Source organism: Xyrauchen texanus, chromosome 6, assembly GCF_025860055.1.
Source record: "Xyrauchen texanus isolate HMW12.3.18 chromosome 6, RBS_HiC_50CHRs, whole genome shotgun sequence".
NCBI lineage: Eukaryota > Metazoa > Chordata > Actinopteri > Cypriniformes > Catostomidae > Xyrauchen > Xyrauchen texanus.
In genome coordinates, this window is record NC_068281.1 from 9,729,046 (window position 1) to 9,750,454 (window position 21,409).

A 21,409-nucleotide genomic window follows, 5' to 3' on the forward strand; every position below is an offset into this window, starting at 1 on the left:
CAAGAGTATGGCAGTCATAGAGTTACTGCAGATAGAACAGCACTCATAATATAAAGCAAGGGTTAGGCAGCATTTCTGTGTGACCGCAAAAATAAATGGAATGCAGGAAGGGAAGTAACAGACTCATTTGAGTAATACTGGCAAACGAAGAGTTGCATGCTGGGTGTTGCACCTGACAGATGTACTGAAGAATATAAACACTAATTTGAACCCAAACCAACGTTTTAAAAAATCTTTAGATTAAAGGAGTCCTTAAATCCTTTAATTAAAGGAAAAGTTATCCAAAAAAAGTAAATTCTTTCATTATTTACTCACCGTAATGTCGCTCCAAACCTGTATGACTTTATTTCTTTGATTAAACACAAAATGAATCAAATGTGTATAAAACTGCTTACGATGATGATGATGACAAAATAACCAAATGTAGAGTTTTGGATGCACTATTCCATTAATACTAAAGTGGCTGAAAGAATTTATTAGGGATGTCCCGATCCGATACCTAGATCGGTATCGCATCGATACTGACGTTTTTAGACGGAACGGGTATCGGTCCGACGAGCCCGACCCAAATCTGATACTCTGTGTTAGTCATGTTCGTTACTGTCAAGCTTAAAAAATGACATAAAAGAACTGTTAAAACACCATTAAAGCGGTTCATATGACTAGTGCATTTTATTCAAAGCCACTTGAAGCCACGCGATAGCTCTGTGAATTGCAATAGGCTGTGTTTAATAAGTAAACATATATGTTCTTGCACGCGCAGCTTCAGCGCGGTAGTGAATGGTGCTTTTACACACACGCGCACGGCTATTTATAGCCTTCACCCGTGCACGATATTTGTGCGCTGCAAACGAACATCTCAGATGTAGATGCTCAGCAGTTCGGTTCACTTATAATATGGACTTAGAAAGGCACTGGAGGTGCATTTAACCAGAATTTAATTAAGAAGCGAATTAAACTGTGAATAAAAAGGGTGAGGGTTTAAAAGTTAAAGCTGTCACGGGAGACTCACGGAGAGGCAGAGATATGAACTCAGTAGCAGGGTTTATTGAGCAGAGGATTGAAACAGTGATGTAAATATTGTGAGTAAATTCAGTTAAGCAGAGTGGCAAACAGCAGGTAAGTAATATCCAGACAGTGTATAGATATGATGAAAGAGATAACTCAAATCTATTTTATGATACATGCAGGCAATAATGAAAACACATGATTGACATAGTAGAAAGTTCTGGAGTCCCAGAAATACTATCGATGAGAACAGGCACAGAGTGAGAAAGTGAGTGTGTGTGTGTGTGTGTGTGTGTGTGTGTGTGAGTGTGTGTGAGAGAGAGAGAGTGAGTGTGTGTGTGTGTGTGTGTGTGTGTGTGTGTGTGTGTGTGTGTGTGTGTGTGTGTGTGAGAGAGAGAGAGAGAGAGCGAGAGAGAGTGTGTGTGTGTGTGTGTGTGTGTGCGCGTGCGAAAGCGGGGTATTTATTTATGCAGTCATTGATTAGCCACTAATGATATGCAGGTGTGTGTAATCAGAACTCAGGGAGTGCCAGTATGCCAGTTAATAATAAAGTGTTTCTTAAGCTATACATTTATATTGAAATAATGTGTAGTAAACAGTTTGTTTTTCTTTACATAGCCTATTAAAGAGTACACCCAATTATTTCCACACAATACTGTACAGACATTATAAACTGATTATGTAAAAAAAAACAACACTGTATCGGATCGGGATCGGTATCGGCCAATACTGAGATTTCCGATATCGGAATCGAATCGGAAGTGGAAAAAGTGGTATCGGTACATCCCTAGAATTTATCATCAAAATATTTGTTACAGTTCTCATTCAATACAATTACAGGATAACATGTGGGACGTTATGCTAATATAAGCACTAACATTACCATAACATAGACAAACGCAAAACTGCAAAAACCCTACTGCATGGTTTAGAACTGATGGTAATATAGCTAGCGGCTTAAGTCCACTGCTAAATAACCAGTTAATTACTCTCTCTCTCCCTCCAATGTAATGGGTCACGAGATTATGCAATGTTTTAGTGTGAAAAATCTTTAAATGTTTTAAAAAAAAGATTTTTTTTTATTTATTATTTGTTGTGAATAAGCAGTGCGTATGTGTCAGTGTTTCCTCCACCATATTTAGCAGCAGGGCTGCTGTATTTACAGCCCCATGGTAAAAAGATTTTATATTTTGGTCAAGTTTGCAGTCTGAATTGAACGTGACATGAGAGGAAGACTGCGCGCTGAAATAATAAATAGACAATTTTCTATTACATTTTCCTCAGTATGATTAACATACAGTCCAAATTTGTTTACATAATGTCATCCAATATGCAAATGAATCATTTGTATGAGGGAAAGAGAGAGATGAGTTATGGTACATCAAGAGATGGAGCCCGAGGCAACCATCACTCTGCAATGTAACAACAAAACATCTACCACTATGGAAACTCACAAATAAAGCATTTTACATGTACACACCGAATAAAGGCCCTACACTTGTAAAAGACCCACATAACAATATTGCATATAAACACTAAAACAACAGGCTATAATAAACGCACATATATACACAAAAACAATGGGTATTAAAAATATATACAAAAAGAGAATCAATGTGTTATTTTGTCTATAAAAACCAAGCCTTTTACAATTCAAGAATTGCTCACATATTGGTGAGAAAACTCTTGTAAAACCAGTCTAATGCTGATAAGGGTGTAAATAAATCCAGCAGGGGGCACAATGCTAACCCTGTCTTGTGTAAATCCTCATGATTAAAGGGATAGTAGAAATACATTACTGCTGTCATCATTTACATATTCCCATGTGGTTCCCAAACCTGTGTTGCTTTCTTTCACACCAAAGGAGAAGATGCAAGGCAGAATGTTAGCTTGAGTCATCATTCTTATTTAATAACATTTCAATATTTCCTACAAAATTTTTTGCAGGTACAGAGCCTGTAAAGTTTGACTGGTTCAAGTGAAGGTTTGACCAGGGTTGTTTCATTAGTCATTTTGACCGATTAAAAAGATCTGGCTCATAAGAGTCATTCATTCATCGCTACTCTGGCTGTGCTTTATGTTTGTTTTTGAGTGCAGCCAGCAAAGACAATGCAATAGAACAATGTTCTGTCTTTGTATTTTTCCATACTGTTTCCAGGCTTTTCATCATCACATTCAATTTAGACTGCACTAGACTGCAAAAAAAATACTTTTGGTACAATGGCAAGCTGTAAGTGAACATTTTGTATTCTAAACAATTATTTTTCCCCAATCGAAGTCTATAGCAGAATTGGGTACAGCCATGATTTGTGCTGTGTGTGCTAAGCTGTGGCTACCGAATGAGCAAGAATCTTTATGAGTGTGTCAGAAGGAGTGCAAGCAATATGCAAGTGCTGGAATGAGGAAGCTTATGTGCTCTAGCAGCATGTCAGAACAGAATATCTGGAAAGTAGAAGAGAGCAAAGCTACCTCTACAAATCTCAGTTGTCTCTCTACTTCTAGAAATCCTTTCTCAGGTACTTCGTTTCTCTTTCTATAGAATAAATAAAAATAATAATAATATTATTTTATTTAAGTATTTACTATATTTACTAAGTATTTTTGTAACTATATTTGTCAGGAAAAAGGAGAAGAAAAAAAGCTTTGCTGGAAAAATACAACTGTAAAACAGCACGGGCAGATCCAAAAATGCATTTGGTGTGAATGCCTCCTTGATAGCCCAAACTATACTTTGATTTTGACGCGAACGCTTAGCATCTACATACAATAGAACACAAGCCTGTCAAAGAATACTTAATTTGTGTGCGTGCATATACAGGCGCATACACGCCAAGACAACTATGAGATACTAGACTGTTCTCAGAAGTTTTAGACACATACATTTGTCTTAATATTCCATCAGACTCGATCTATACAGATGCAGACATTTCCTGTCCATCCACTGTAGTTGTTTACACATTCGTCTCCTGTTGTTAACTGGTGATTCTTCATCTTGTGCTTCAGTACAGTTCAAAAGTTTAGGGTCACTTACTCATTCTTTATTTTAATTTTTTTTCACATTATAGAATAATAGTAAAGTCATAACAACTATGGAATAATAGAAATGGAAAACCATTTTAGCATCTTCAAAGTGCCCACACTTTGCCTAGATTTTGCAGAAATTAGGCATTTTCTCAACCAATTTCTTGAGGTATCACCTTGGGATGCTTTTTAAACAGTATTGAAGGAGTTCACATCTATATGCTATTTAAAAAAATGTTAAATGTTAATAACATTTCTGTTTTGTAATTAAATAAATTAATATGTTGGCACAATTATATTTTTGTCTACAAAACTAATTTCAAACATTTAAGCATATGCCTTCAGATCAAAAGGTTTTTAAGATCATGAAAAACATTTCAGGCAAGTGACCCCAAACTTTTGAATGGTAGTGTAAGTACCATTCCATCAACTGGCCCGAAACCCTCTCACACTGTACAGCAGACCATCCTTACTTTTGAGCTTTATTGTGTAGCACTTTTCACAATGAACAGTGCCATAGAAACCCCAGTGAGCAAGCCAAGGTAACTCTCTCTCTCTAACAGTAGAACCCCCTCTCTTTGTACCATTCTCTCGATTTTTAAATCTTAGAGTGTTTATTTTTTTCACTTTACCACTAAATCTGTCCACTGCCTCTGTTCTCCCCTTTGCCGTGTCTGCCTCTTTTCCTCATTCCACTCAATCACTCTTTGCGTTTTTGACATTATTAGACTTCCCACCTAAAATCAACAGAACACTGTGTGCCAACATGCCCTAACAACACTTCATGAGACACGTGTGCGCGCAACTGTGTTTTTATACCACTCGAATAGGCACGCAAACAGGTAATCAAAAAAAGATGTTCAAAAGAAAAGCCAGTTTAAAGGAAGAGAGAAAGGAGGAATAGAGAGATAAAGAGTGAGAACAATTATTTTAGTGCAAGCCTTTGTATAACCTGCCTTTGTGCCTTTGAATAACATCCTCAAAACAAGTAAAACAAACATTTTCAAAAATGGACATTTTCGAAGCAAGTCCAGATCGGGTTACAGCTCATTATCTCAAACCAGGCCAAAGAACCAAAGCATGCATCAGTACACATTAAAAATAAAGGAGAGGAAGACACATTAGCTTGTAATCTAATAATGTCTGAATGTATCATACCAACTGCCTCTCGGTCACAAAAGGGTCATCTCTGGATAACAAACACACAGTTTCTTAAAGTTTGTTTGTTGATCTATGTGATGTAGCCTTTACAATTAGGCCCTCTGTGATCATTTATAGACTACACACACACGCCATGATTAAAGCTCAATCCACTCAAGATTCACAACTGTCCAACCTTGAAGAGCTCCTCACTTCACAAAGAATATTCCTGTGTGTGTGTCCTCAGTGGTTGCTAGGTAGTGGCCGCTTAGAATGATGGGACACTGATTATGCTTTTCAATTCCCCTTCTTATGCCAAGAGGACTCAAGCTCATCTTCTTAGACGTTTTGAGTCGCCGACTGGTCTGCGACGAGAAGTCTTGGATCTCACGGCGAACGGACTTGCACAAGAGAAGGGCAAGGTATTAGGAAGCAGAAGACAAAAAATACTTAGAAAATAAAAAATATTCACCCATATCTCCCTACCTGCTGTCTTAAATATTAGGGGCCAAGCTCAGAAAGTGCTGTAACCCCTATTGTATCCGTTAGTTTTATTATTAGGGGCCAAGCACAGAGGGTGCAAGGCACCTAATATATACGTTACTATTATTATTAGGGACCAAGCACCGAAGGTTTTTTTCGTTGGTTTTCTTATTATTATTCTGCTTCTTCTTCCCCAATGGGAGTCTATCGCAGCCCTATGAACGCTACATAGGAAAATGATGAAATTTGGCACACTAATAGAGGTGGTCATGAATAGGCCACATGCAAAATTTGGGGGCTCTAGGACACACTCCATAGCGCCACCACCAGATCAAAAATTCACTTTTCTTTTGCGTGTATCCTTTGAACCGTTTGGCCTACAAACAAAATTATTTTTGCATCTGATTACTCTCCTGTTGATGATACAATGGATCCCTTACATTAAAACCCCGCCCATTACAGTGGCCGCCATCCTGGATTATGTCGTTTACAGTTTAAACTTGGTACGATTTTCCCAAACAATGGCTCAAAATAATCTCCAGACCAAGCCACACAGAAATGATAATACAGACTTTAAATTATAGCAAAGTTAACAAAAGGTTGATGTGAAAATGGATTTGAGGCTGTATCTCGGCAACCTTTTTTCATGAAGACCATGGTCTGAGGGGCACATGAAGGGTTTTGTGACAGCACCACCTATGGGTCAAGTATGAGAAAATGGCAATTTTTGCCTGTATCTTTTGAAATGTATGTCCTAAAATAATCAGGTTGTTGTCTATGGATTCTGTGGGTCATGAGGATTTCATAGATACATATTTTTCCCCATATCAACCATATGGTCTCTTCACAATATTGAAATGTATAACAAAATAATATTTATTTTAAAAGCATCAGATTTAATAGAAAATTGGAACGCATCATCGACATCATGTCCTTAAGATAAGTGAGCAGTTTGGAGACAGCACCACATATAGTTCAAAAGATAACCTACACTCGTGTGCTGACTCTAAATTCTGGATATACCTTTGCTATGGTTGAGCAATGGCAACCAAATGGTCAGTGAAGCACCTAAGTATAGTTCCAAAGGTTGCAGGTTCGATCCCTGCCTCTGCAAGTCATGCAGTTGAAATTTGTCTAGCTTTGGTCATTTTTGTATTGTGCTTACTGGGTTGCTGGTTGGTGTTTTCCACAATCAAATTCTGATTTTGATCTCTGTTAGTGATCTCTGTGGTGCAGTGGATAGAGCATTGTCTTGTAGGACAGTATGGCATAGGTTTGAATCTATCCTAAGGTGACTTGAATGTGTGTGTTTGCTCTGTGTCACACCTTGTCCAAACCACACGTGAAGCAATAAGATTCAAGCAACAAGCAATCTGTCTGTCCACACCATGCGCGTGTTTATTGAATGCAACTTCCTCCCTCATCCTTCAACATCACAAAATATGTGGTGCCTAAAAAAAACGATATCGCCCCCTTGTGGTGTGAGGTTTGTAAGTGCAAGAGCGCACATAAAGTATGTACAAGGGGATCACGCGTAGGCTTGCTATGACATCCCCTGAATATTTTAAAATACTCATACTCACGTTTGGCAACTCTATAACATGTAAATATACTTTGCTAGCTAATTACACTTAGACATCAACGCCATAGAAACCTATATAGAATACGCTACACCGGAAGATCAAAGACAACATTTTCAAGATGGCTGTGCACTAGTTTCTCTGAAGCATAAGGTGAATAGCAACACTGATATGATTAATAAATGGGTTCTTCTGAAAATGCATAAGAGAGCAAGTATCATTTCAACTGGAGCAGAAAGAAGTGAAAGATCTTAATATAATGAGCCAAGGAGCTTGAGTAATAGAGGTTTTTCCCAGGTACATCTGAACAAATCCTTAATTTTAAGTATTACACTTCAGCGCAAATCATCCTATACCACCTGAGCTACAGACTTTCGACTCATTAGTCCACAGAACATTTTCCCAAAAGGTTTGAGGATCATCAAGGTGTGTTTTGGCAAAATGCAGACAAGCCTTAATGTTCTTCTGGGTTTGAAGTGGTTTTTGCCTCGCTACTCTTCCATGGATGGCATTTTTGGCCAGTGTCTTTGTGATAGTGGAGTCATGAACAGTGACCTTCATTGATGCGAGAGAGGCTTGCAGTTCTTTGGATGTTGTCCTTGGATTTTTTGTGACATCCTAGATAAATCATCGCTGTACTCTTAGAGGAATTTTGGAAGGTTGACCACTTCTGTAAAGGTTCACTACTGTGCCAAGTTTTCTCCATTTGGAGAAAATGGTTCTCACTAACCTAGTTTCCATCCACCTTTCATGCTATTTTGTTACAGACAAAGTGAAAATGTGAAAAATAAAATTGCGACATTTGCCACCTTCTTCCCGTTTCCATTCAAATGGCCTTTTATCGATAAAAAGGGTGTGCGTGACGACGTCATGCCTAAAAAAAAACACTTTGTCTCATAAATTTTGGTTTAGCACAAAAGAAATCTGCCCTAAAGCGGTTTCCATTCAGAAATGTGCGTTTATCGCTAATTCGCCTCCCATACCTATTTTCTTTCCTCCGATGTTTTGTTAAAATGGGGAGAGTATTGAGACAATTCATTAAAATTAGCCAGTTTACTGTCATTTTAATTTCACAAATAAAAGCAATCAGAAGAGGAGGAATTGCAATCAAAAGGGAACAGTTGCCCTTCTGATAGGACCGTAATATTGGTCCTGATCTTGCACCTATCGCAGGTTGGCACTGGTTCCGACCCGAAAGCGGATCATCATGGCCCTGTTCAAGCTGACAACCTGCACCAAGTAGTGGCGGAAACTTTCTGTCTCAGTATAAGGAGCATCAACCGATGTGCATATGATGTGTGCACAGCTATTAAAGAAAAAAAAAAAAATGCACTGGAATTTCTTTAAACCTTGGCATAGTGTGCTACTGCGCGAGACCTTTTTGCAAACTTCATACTGCTGAAAAAGTTCTATTTAGGTGTTGATTTGATTGAACAGGGCTGGCAGTAATCAGGCCTGGGTTTGTCTAGTGTAGCTGAACCCCATTATTTATGCAGTTTCATAGATTTGGGGATTTAGTAACTAAGGTGGCAGATACTTTTTCACACAGGCCCAGTTGGCATTGGATAACTTTTTTCTTCAATAAAAAAAACTTTTAAAAATAATAATATTTTCTGTTTACTCAGATTGCCTTTGGATTATGTTAGATTTTGTTTGAATTTTTGAAACTATTTTGTATGAGATCTACACAAAAACAGAAGAATTCACAGTACTATACATAGCAAATTTCTAGCATTGTTAATGGTCGCTGTTGCTATTGTCGCTGAAAATTTCCAACTTAGTCATATCATTGCTACAGATGAGTAAACACCCTTTAAAAGTGATATACACAATCACAAACTCAGCATCTATTTCGAACTCTGAATCCACTATACTGGGACATAAATAAATTAAACACATATACATATCAGCTGTGGGCTAAAATCAACTCTATACATAGGTACACAAAGTCTAAGACAGCTTAACCCCTTCTCACAGCAGCCTTCTAAAAGGAGTATAGGATTTAGCATTAGAATGGGATTGTATTTGTACATTTATGCCAGGGGGATATTACATAACATGACCCTAACATAATTTCACTACTAGAACAGTGAGGTGTGAAATGATTCTGTGGAGATCACAAGTGATGCCAAGCATGGTGATAGGTGATACAGTTTTACAGTCAGGTATATTAACAGTAGCTACACTGCAGTATTAGCATTATAGTATTATGTAAGCTCTAGTGCAATAGGCCCATTGAACACTAAGATTCAGCTGACAGAGCAAAATGGATTAAAACAGCTTATGCATTTCATCTTTATCAGGTCAGAGGAATCAGAATTCAGAGTGTTATTTACATTATATTATTGCAGCTCTGTGTAATAAAAAGCCAAATTAAAAACAAAAAGTGTGTGTGCATGTATAAGCCTGTTTGTGTAAAGATCTAATGTGATGTGTAAATGCTATGAGTATCTTTTGTTGCATTAGTGCATGTTGTTTTTTGTTTGTATTGGGGGGTATTCTTGCTGAAGTGTGTTTGTCTTTCTCAGGCCAGCTGTCCACTGAGCTGTTATGTAGCAGTGCTTATATAATACAGCAATGTACATCCTTCACGCACACTTGCTAGAAACTCACAAATACACACTTGCTTTGAAACAAACACATGCACATGCTGGTCACATCACCCTCTCACAGCAACACTGGAAATACTTTAAGAACAACATGTCCCTGCTCTGTTTCTTCCTTCGAAAGCAACTGCTGTTCTCTGTGTGTCTGCGAGCATGTCTATATAGTGACCTGTGTTGCAAGCTTCACTGCATTTGAGAGAGAGAGAGAGAGAGAGAGAGAGAGAGAAGTAGGGGGGAGTGAATCATAAACGCAAGTTGTAGATGGTCCTGTCATTTAAATGTACCGTATGTGTGAGGGAGAGGAGAAAGTCAAAGAGGGCAAGAGAGATCGAGAATTTTTTTTCTCCTAACCCTGGTAGATGCAGTAATTGTGTCTTTGTGTAATAATTGAGGCTATTTGCATTCATATGCTACAATTCTGCAGTGGGTAAAAATGTTAATATATGGTGCAAATGGAAAGCGTGTGTTTGAGTGTGTGTGTTTGTATCCATCTTACCGGTCCCTCTGGGTACATGGTGTCTCTGAGGTGGCGTTCAGCTCAGAATATCCTATCACGGGATAGTGCGACTTGGCTGCAATAGACTCTGATACTGAAACACTGGATGGAGGATGCTAGAGCCAGTGCACATCTAATACACACAAACTAATACAGACAGAGAGAAATACTTCCTCACCCCTCCCGTTCAACACGGTCACGTCATGCTGAATATCCCGATCTAAACTCTCGCTTACTATCCCCTTCGGTTCTGAAAGAGATTAAGCAAATCTTCATATCAACGTAGAGACAATCCTTCTGTTACCCCCACCACACACACACACACACACACACACGAAAGTTATGATGAGGTTGTGAAAGCAGACTGAGATTTGTATCTTTATTTCATCAAACTTTCAAGTTACCACTGCTGGACAGCACACAAAAAAAAGAAAGGGATGTGGTGTGTGGCTTACAAAATCCCCCACTTCCCTGTCAGTGACCTTTGGTCACAAACATTAACTGACAGATTCACATAAACAGAACATGCCCTGCTCAACTGCTCAAGCAGTTTCAAAGAGCCAGTGGCATGGGGTTGATTTCTGAAGTGAGAAGGCAAATACCCTTATTTTGGATTTAAGTTTTTGATGCTTACATTTTCCATAAAGGTAGTAGATCACGAAGAGCAGGAATGGGAATCATAAGAAATGCACCGATTCTGGTTCTATGTCCTATTCCACTTAAAGGGATAGTTCAACCAAAAATGTCATTTACTCAACCTTAAGTGTATTACATTCTTTTTTAGTGGAACACAAAAGACAATGTTAGGCAGAATGACAGCCTAAGTCACTGTTCACTTTCATTGCATCTTATTTGCATACAATGAAAGTGAATGGTGACCAAGGCTGTCATTCTGCCTAACATCTCCTTTTCTGTTTCACAGAAGAGAGAAAGTCAAATGGTTTTAATTATGAAAATTTGATCATGAGAATTTTCACAACTAAGATATAACGGTTTCTTTTGCCATGTTGATGTAGCCAACACTGAATGGTTCGAGAATTTGTGTAAATTATTTAGCTAAAAATAATTTTCATTGCTAGGGCTGTTCCGGTGTCAACTTTATTTGCATCAAACTTTAAAAAGTGCTTAATTGAACAAGGAATAAAAATTAAACTCTTTGTAAATATCAAAAAATAAATACAAAACTTTTTGCATTTGTATTACATTTCTGTCTGTTATAGGACTATACAGATGATCTTATAGGCTACATCTGTAGCATGTAGCCTATACGTCAAGATGTCAGATTATGTTCATATTTTTTCACTTTCAGCTTTTTATTTAACAGATGTCACATTACATAAACTGTGTATGAGCTGTGAACAAAACATGGAACTTCCACAAGATAAAATAAATGGTTCTAAAAGATTATCTCAGGTTTCAGTTTCTTTATTTAGAACCTTATAAAAAATATATAAAAGCACAAAAAAATATTTGGTTCTCCATAAAAACACACTTTTAGCTATTACTTCAGCTGATTATATTATTATTTTTATTTTTGTTTAAGCATTGTAAATCATTTAACAGTATTTCATTATTATTTAAACTTAATCTATGCCATGCTATTCATTTTCATTTTTAAGCACCAATTTCATTTTTGCTGGTCCAGGATAAGAGATATATCTGCTTCTATGAGAGTACAGCTGTCAGCTTCTCCTCTCCTCACCTGCACAAGTGATAGTAAAGCGGTTTAAATATCGCAGTTGTTCCTTCAGAAATGTATCAAGCCTCCCGTATGCACTGTTCTATCTAACAGATAACACCTTTAACATCAGGTGTGCACACTGGGGGGAGAAAAAAATTATTAAATGAAAACATCACCAACCTCTCCTGAACCGCTGCCTCTTCATTATTTTTTTCTGTGTTTTCCCCGTTGTGTGCAAATCAGTGCAATTATGGGTGAAAGCTTGCCTTTCATATTGTTTGTTGGCTTATCACGAATAAACTCTCATATTGTTATGTGTCGAGGGTTTGTGAAATTATTTCAGGATCGTAGTTTCATACAGGCACAAATGGTCATGTGTTTGAAACAGCTGGTCTGCAAACAGTCGTGTTTGTGCAATTGACTTTAGTGTATGCACTTAACTCGCATCGTTTCCACATCTGTCTTTGGTGCGCACCACTGCTCTGCCATGATTTACACTGAACTCAGAATCGATTCTGATTCTTTTGAGAATCGCTTCAGAATCGTTCGAGTATGAATCATGATGCATCACTGAAACAATTGTTTTCCAACAGCTCTAATGAAATTACACACAAACATTTTTAATTGTTATTTGATTCAGTTTACAAAGACAGGAATATGAGGAAAATTTAAAACATTTTACTTCAAACATTGTTGATGAAACTATGATGAGAAATAAACAACACTGCAAGAGATTACCAATGCACAGACAATTAGGGCTGCAACTAATGATTATTTTGATGATCGATTATTAGAACGATTATTCAACTATTCGTCGATAATTACAATGATTAATCATTAGCTCTTAACTGATTATTCAGCTTGTGGCCTGGCTTAAATGGTTGTATATTCTTACAAACAATAAAGACAAAATCAACTTTTAAAAATACCTGTAAATGACATTCACTGAATTAAAGGGCGAAAAAATACTTTATTAAGCTAACTTCAGTAAAGAAATTCACTGTAAAAAAAAAAAATCCTATTGTTATCAAGTGTTTTTGTCTTGTTTTCCATTTAAAATTGTCTAAAAATCCTTAAAACAAGATAAATTTACTTGAGAAACAACATAAGATATTTAGACTTGCTTTGAAGCAATAATTCACTTGGTACTTCTGCGAGTACAGTAAAGACAAAATATACTTATATTTAAGATCGATTCTCTAAAAGCAAGTCAAAATATCTTATATGCTGCTTCTCAGGTGAATGCATCTTTTTTTAAAGGATTTTTTGATATTTTAAAATATTAGTATTTTTAATATTATATTCAACATTTTCAGAAAACAATGTTTTCTTCTGCAGTATAGCTGCTAAATAAACTGTATTTTGTTGCAGTGTATAATGGGGCAAAGACATCCTCACACCTTTCTGTTCACTTCAATCCATCTTTAACTCACAAAAAAAATACTCATTAATAAAGCTGCGTATTGCCAATTTTCTTCATGATAAGAAATGCACAGTGACATATATTATGATTCAATTAGTCACAAGCCATCACGTTATAATCTAACTTTAGCAAGTGTGCTCTCGAGGGACGAGCGTCCCCGTGACAGACAGTATATCAGCCGGTGCCATTTCAATCTCTCCCCCTTAGACAGGGACATAGAAGAGGCGCTGACCGCGTTTGTAGTTAATTACATGACCTGCTTCCGTATTATTTGAACTTTAATAAAGCTATAATGCATTAAAACTGCATTTAAGATGTAACACCAGAGTGTTTCCTTTAAAGAGCTCCGACTACACTTATTCCACAATGAAAGTGCTTCTGTATTTACTTATTTTGTATTTTTGTATAATTCCCTTGTACTTTGTGATGTACACACAAAGTTTAGAGTGCATCTGGACTGTAATCTGTGTAATTCTTCCTCTCCTCAGTCTTGCAAAAACTGCAGTGCTGCTTTCCCAAGTCATTACAGTTTAATGTGATCCGTTTTTTATTTATTTTTTTTTATTGTCGACGTTGTCGATAACGTTAACTAATATTTCAGCCTTACTGACAATATTTTAGAAGAAAAAAACCTGTTTATTCAAATGATCCAGTCGTAGTAAGATAATTTTTTTCCGTCTAAACTGCGTGTCGAGAGATGAAAGCGCTGATCCCAGGTAAGGTGCTTTTATAATCAACTATTTTCAAACGCTGCTTATATATATATATATATAGCCTTATACAGCCTCTGCTTTGGCAATACTGTATTATATACGTTCATGCCAATAAAGCCCCTTTGAATTGAACTATATGAGTTTAATCAGCTATATCAACAATATCAATATAAAATTATAACTTAAATCTGTGAATCAATGAACACAGCGATTGCACAATTGAGCTTGAGTTCTAGATAGAGCACATAAAAGGGCATAAGCTCTTTCTTTCATATTGTTTGTTGACATGTTATCATGAATAAGCTCTCCTGTGCATGAGTTTGTGAAGGAATTTAGGAAAGAAAGGATGTGTGGTTGATTCACCTAGTCGTTGTGTGTGTTTGGATTTAGTTGCATGCTATATGCATTTCTTGCGAATACGGCAATAATATAACAATGCGCAAAATCAAGAAGTCTCTAAAAATGAATAGCCTACGTCCTGCTAAATAATCTACAAAAGATCTAATACTTTATTATACTCATTAAATTACATTATTTCAGGAATTAATTTCAAGTTTTCATAAGGTCTTTTATGCAAGTTGATCCATTAACTTCACATGCACAATCAACGGTGGCACACTTCTAACACGGTGGGGTGGTTGTCGTGGTGATGCTAGCAGCCCTAGTCACTGCATTGCAACCCTTTCTGACTCTCGGCCCAGATTTTCACTAAATTGCATACAAACTGTTTAACAGTTTAAATCCTTGCAAATTTTGTTGGTGTCAGGAGCACTGTCTCCTGCAACAGCATATTACATGTTACACCAGACAACCAGATATTGCAGCAGCAGGTCTGTGTATGTATGTGTGTGAGTAAGCATTTAAAATAAGGCATTCACCTCATCCTACACATGCCATGATGAAAAAAAAACAGCAAATATTCGCTGCTTAGCAGAAATGCTGTGATGTTGCAGCAGGAGGAAAGACAAAAAAACAGAGGGAGGAGATTACTAAAATAAAAGTTTAAAAAAAGAAGTGAGGGAGTGTGACTCCGTATGTCTATGTGAAAGAGAGAGAGAGTAAGAGAGCAAAAGATCAAATCTATTCACTAAAATTAAAACTAAGTAACTATGGCTCGAAAGGAAGTTGTATAAAGGAATGTTTATGAATAGCCATTTAGATATTCCAACATATCAAACAGAACAACAAAAAAAAGAACAGAATTTACTTAAATCTCCTTTCAAAAACTGAAATGGTGTTAATTTGATTAATCCAAGTTGTTCAATAGGAGCAAGAGAGATTGATGTTCAAGCAAGTTTTAAGAAAAAGCAGAAGAGATCATCAGGGGTGCTTGTTGTATTCTGCATGAAGGTATGCAAATCATGCTCACCTGCAGGTTATCAGTGGAACCACTGCTGAGCTCTTCCCCAGACTCCGAGTCATTCCGAATCTTGTCCAAGCCTCTTGACTCTCTGGCAAACTCTTCCTGAACAGCACCTTTTTCTGGTCCTCGTTCCCACTTCTCTGACTCTAGATCTTTATCCATCTCTTCATCGCCTGTGCGATTCGGGGACTCCGCTCTCAATTGAGGAAGTGAGCCGTGGGGTGTGTTTATTTGTGTGTGGGGTACATGCCCCATGGGGCTGCCCGGGCTGCCCGGGCTGCCCCTGTCATCTCTGGGTGGCAGTAATGCAGTTCTTTGCCCAGAGGAGGGGGATAGAGACAAGATCTTCTTCTCATCTGAACGCTGGATATCCAGAGCAGAAGGCCGAATGGTTCCAGTTCCCCCTCGGGCGACTGCCCCTGTGTGTGGGAGGGGTTTGGGAGGAGGCATGAGGGCACGTCGCAACTCTCGGACATACTGTGCAGGGACATAAAAGGGCTTACTGCCCTCCTCCTTCCGCGCCTGCCACCAGTCATCATTGGTCTTCTTTACCAGCAGGTAACGTTCCCCCTGTTTAATGGCGATCAAACGGTCTTTGGATTTGTATTCATAGTCGTACTCCACCTCTATGTACGTCTGACCGGGAGCCACTGGGCAGTCCGTCATCACTGTCAAAGTTCAACAGCAGGAGGAGAGGAGCATGGTGGGTTAATAAGGATTCAGCTGTAGGAGAGAGAAAGAGGGAAGACATTTTTATCAGAAATACCAGTGATTGATGTATGTATCAGAGTGTGAAATGAAAAGTGATTTATTTCGCTGCCCAGTTCCCAACTAGAACCAGTAAAAACAAACTCTTAAATCACAGTTCAGTAAGTACAAACAAGGATTTTTTTTTTTTTCACTTGCAAACCCAGTGATGTGGTAAATGACTAAATAATGATAAAACAATTCACTTGGTTATCTACCAAGCACATTCACGTTGTTAATGGTTTTACCTTTTGACTACTTTAAAATTAGATTTGTTATAAGGATGGGCACGAGTACTGAGTACTCAGAAGTCACAGAAATGATTCTATCTTGAAAACGAAATAGGGGCATTATTTTTAATTTTACAATTGATTACTTCTACTACTTTTCAGCAGCACCTTTATTGTCAACAGAGACAGTCATAGCCAAACTGATAAACGATGCTGCAATGCTAGCATTTGTTCTACGGGTTTACAATAATCAAAAGAATGTTTAATTCACAGTGTTTTGAACACATCTCTGCAAGCGTTTGCTAAACAAGTTTTATCATCATATAAATGTAGAACCTTTGACTCATTCATGTATATTATTTAACAAAAGTGTATGTTTATCACTCTAAATCTCCCTGGGTGATGACATGTTTGCGTGATGTCACACACCTGCATCTCTGTGAATTCAGAAGTGCAGATTTCCACACGAGTTTCCAAGTTGTGAGTACTACAAAGGGGCGTTCCATTGCAGTTTCCCCAGTATGAAGTTTACAAGTCCAAGTTAAATGGGAGGAAGCATGAATCATCACAACAACAACTCCAACAGAGCACAGTGTGACTTTCTGTCTGGGGCATAGGCAGTCATGTCATACCCCACTGCTTAAAGGTGATGTTATCAGGAAGTGTGTCATTTTTGTCTAACTCTTCAAGCATCTGCAGTAAGGCCTCTATACCTGGACACTGGTCACACTTCCTGAGGATGCAGTCATAACTGTTTATGTCACAGACTCGAAGTTCCAGCAGGTCCTTGTAACACACTTTTAGCTTTGCAGACTCAACCATCAGCTTGATGTTCTGATGTTGTGTGCAGACACAGACAGCGCAAGTTCCAGATGCTTCTGCCAGCACACATTTTGGCTTCAGTTCGCAAATTTTTGATCTCCCTATCTTTAACATTTGATTTATAAAATCCACATACAGTTCATTAAGGTTACTGAAAACTAAGTACTAGGGATGCATCGAAATTTCGGCCGCCGAAAATGGCACTTTCGGTTTTTGGCCGAAAGAGAAAAAAGGCTGAAAATATGAGCCGAAAATATATACCTCCTTGCCCAGCCCCTCAGTGCTCAGATTTCACTCTGGGTCGATCTAGCCCTTATCACAGCGCTACCAAACAAAGGCCCATCATGTCAGCGGTGTGGGAATTCTTCAAAGTTTCTGATAAGGACATCAAATTTGCGATTTTGCAGTGTTTGTTCAGCAGAAATTTCAAGAGATATATATACACACAGAGTACAGCAAGAGATTCTACAGGAAAGTGCCCCGATCCACAGCAGTAGTGCCACAACTAGCGCAGCTACACCACAACTTGAGACGTATCTAGCTGAACTACCCATTGCCAGAAGCGACAATCCCCTTGACTACGGTCACATAAACAAAGACCGCTTTCCTTTGCTTGCGCTGATTGCACAGAGTTATTTATCTGCCCAAGCACCAGCACAGAGAGCGAGAGACTGTTCAGTGCAGCATCTCATGTTCTTGATGAGCTTTCTGACAGGAGAGACTGTCAGAACGTTTAAGCAACTTTTGTTCTTGAAGAGAAACCTGTCACTTGTACTTAAATAGAAAGCGGTCCAATTTGATGTGTATAGCAATTACATTACACTTGTTCTTCACTTGAGGATACATCTGTCGTTTACAGTTGAGGTTGGATTTAGTTCAATTACTGCTGTTTTGCACAATCATTTTCACTTAAAGTGTACATACGTTTACATTAGTGTTGTCAAAAATATCGATATTTCGATAAATATCGATACTGAAATATCTGAACGGTACCAATACTAATTTCCCTAAGTATCGATACTAGCCGAGCTGTCACTTTCACTTCTCTCCAAAGGCGCGTTGACAAACACCACACACACTCGCACTCCTCTCATTCGCTCTGGTTAAATAGCAAAAGTGAAGTGAATGTAAAGATGGCGAAGTGCATGCGGCGCTCAGCGACCAGTTTTGTTTGATAAAGAACACAGCAGGAGTGCTATCTGGAAATATTTTTGATATGAAGCCAGACATCCCAAGTCTCCCGGAAGTTCCGGAGTCTCCCGCATATTGATAGCTTCTCCCTGATGCCCGCAATTTAGTTCAAATCTCCGGAATCTATAGCGCACATGCGAGACAGAACATACTGCACGCATAACATAGATAGCGCGCACACAACATACATAGCGCTTGCACGGCAGAGAGGGAGAGAGCGAGAGACCTTATGAAAGCTAGTCAATCCCAACCCCCCTGACGCTTAAGTATCTTTTGTTGACATTGAGATTGGATTTGATTTGACTTAGTAATACAAAAGATTGCACTTTTTATTTAATTGCACTTTATTGGTTTTTGAATGTATGGCAATCTGAGAGGCTTTTGAACAAGTGCAATACCTCTGGACATTTTGTTCATGTAAAATATACCTCATTGTCATGTTCTAGACAGTTCTACCCTCTTAATATTGTGGCAGTTTTTTTCTCTGTGGTATCGAAAATGGTATCGAATATCGATATTTTTCAAGGTATCGTATCGAAGTTAGAAATTCTAGTATCGTGACAACACTAGTTTACATAAACAGAATAGAGCACTGATCTAATATATATATATATATATATATATATATATATATATATATATATATATAATTATATATTATAGTTATATATAGATCAGTGGAATAGAGGCCCTCTGCCATTCTGTGTTCTGCCTTTTTGTTTAAATTAAAATTACATTTGCATATTTAAAGTTTTTGAAAGATGCTAGCTAAGTTCATTACTTGACTGTTGTTTTGCATATAATAGTTTTCTAAAACTTTACATTATTTGGATAACTGTTAATAAAATCTGTAAAATTAGATTTTTACACAACTGAATGAAGAATAATATTTAATATAGTTTTAATATTTGTTTTGTCCAATTTTGGTGTTACTTTCAATAAAAGTGTGATTTATTTTATTGGTTTGTAGTTTTTCAATTCAGATTCATTAAATTCATGTAAGTATAATATTAATACAATTATACAAAAAAAAAAAAAAAAGGTAATAGGTAAAAAAATAAAATAAAAAATAAAAAAAAAGTACGTTTCGGTTTTCGGCCAAGTGCATCCTGGATTTTCGGTTTCGGCCCAGAATTTTAATTTCGGTGCATCCCTACTAAATACTTTTGTATATGAACTTTTGAAGAACCCTGGCATGCTTCACTGTTGCTAATATTAATAGTAAAATTTTAGGCCTCATTGACAATAATAAGCTATTGTATGTCAATCATAAATATAATTACTGTAACACTGTTAATTTGTATTATTTGTTTTGCTTATATTACATCAGTTAATTTCTCAAAATGCATGACTTTATTCAAGTGATGGAATTAGCCCACAATACAAAAAACACATTTCTAAGCACAAAGATGTTTTATATTAAAAATAAATACACACTACTGGGAGAAAACCTTTAGTATGTTTTTTTATTTTGTAACACTAACATAAAGCCCAATTCTATAAAATTATAATTTAGCTTACTTTGAAAAAATTCAGGCAAAATTCCCTGTATTATATTAAATAAATTAACAAACTAATAAAGCATTCATTAAAAAATGTTATTACCAAACGAAAAACGAATATTGTTAGGCCTATATTATTGCCTTTTCTTTACACAAGCTTAAATGGTAAATGGTCTGCACTTATATAGCGCCTTTTTAACCTTAGCGGTATTCAACGCGCTTTACACTGCGTCTCATTCACCCATTCACACAACAATGACAGCAGAGCTGCCATGCAAGGCGCTAGCCTGCCATTGGGAGCAACTTGGGGTTCAGTGTCTTGCCCATGTGGGCCGAAAATCAAACCACCAACCCTGCGATTAGTGGATAACCCACTCTACCACCTGAGCCACAGCTGCCCCAAATTAGCCTTAGCCTTTTCTGTAGATGAAAAAAGTCAGCTGAATGACATTCTCAGAACGTTCTACACTTTTTTCAAGAAATTTGTCCAGTGCGGAGTTCACTTTCAGAAAACTAGCTTTTGAACATTTTAAAACTTTTAAATATTTTAAATCTAACACTCTTAACCTCGCTGTGCTTCTTCAGAAAATGTAAATTGCATTATGATGCTAAAATAAATTTTAGATGACAATCAAATTCAGTTGGTCATTAAAAGTTGCTGGACAAATATGCGATTTAGATTAGATGATTGTTCAAAATAGCCTATTGAACATCAGGAATGTATCATATGTAAACCTTGATAGTACACCGCATCAGTATTTATTTAATAGCTGTACACACATCATATACACATCAATGGATGGTCCTTATAGTAAGACCGAAAGTTTCGCCCACTACTTGGAGCAGGTTGCCAGCTTGAACTGGGCCATGACAATTCGATTTCGGTCGGAACCGGTGGCAACCTGCAATAGGTGGAACATCAGGACCAATATTACAGTCCTATCAGAAGGGCAACTGCTCCCTTTTGATTACAATTCCTACTCTTCTGATTGCATTTAATTGTGAAATTAAAATGACAGTAAGCTGGCTAATTTCAATTAATTGTCTCAATACTCTCCCCATTTTACCAAAACTTGGGGGGATTAGGGACATCTGGGGAGGCGAAAGGTGCACAATTAGCGATATACACACATTTCTGTATGTAAACAGCTTAAGGGCAGATTTATTTTGCGAGAAATCAAAACTTATGTGACAAAGTGTGCTTTTAACCATGAAGTAATCACGCACACCATTTTTATCGATAAAAGATCATTTCAATGGAAACCGGCAGAACATCCCAAACATCTTTTTACGCATTTTCACTTTGTCGATAACAAAACAGTGCAAAAAAGGGGATGGAAACTAGATAATTGTGACACTTAGTATTATGTATGAAAACGTATCGGTTACCTAACGTAACCTCG

General features: G+C 37.4%; 1 protein-coding gene across 2 annotated transcripts in view; it reads right to left on the bottom strand.

Moving 5' to 3' along the window:
- The window catches only part of LOC127644716 (rho GTPase-activating protein 12-like), a 51,768-nt gene that overhangs the window by 22,961 nt on the left and 7,398 nt on the right, over positions 1 to 21,409 (bottom strand). For both annotated transcript variants that reach the window (XM_052128044.1, XM_052128043.1), the window contains exon 2: positions 15,521 to 16,237. In XM_052128044.1, coding sequence (XP_051984004.1) covers positions 15,521 to 16,180 — 660 coding nt within the window. In that variant the 5' untranslated portion in view covers positions 16,181 to 16,237. The remainder of the gene's footprint in view (positions 1 to 15,520; positions 16,238 to 21,409) is intronic.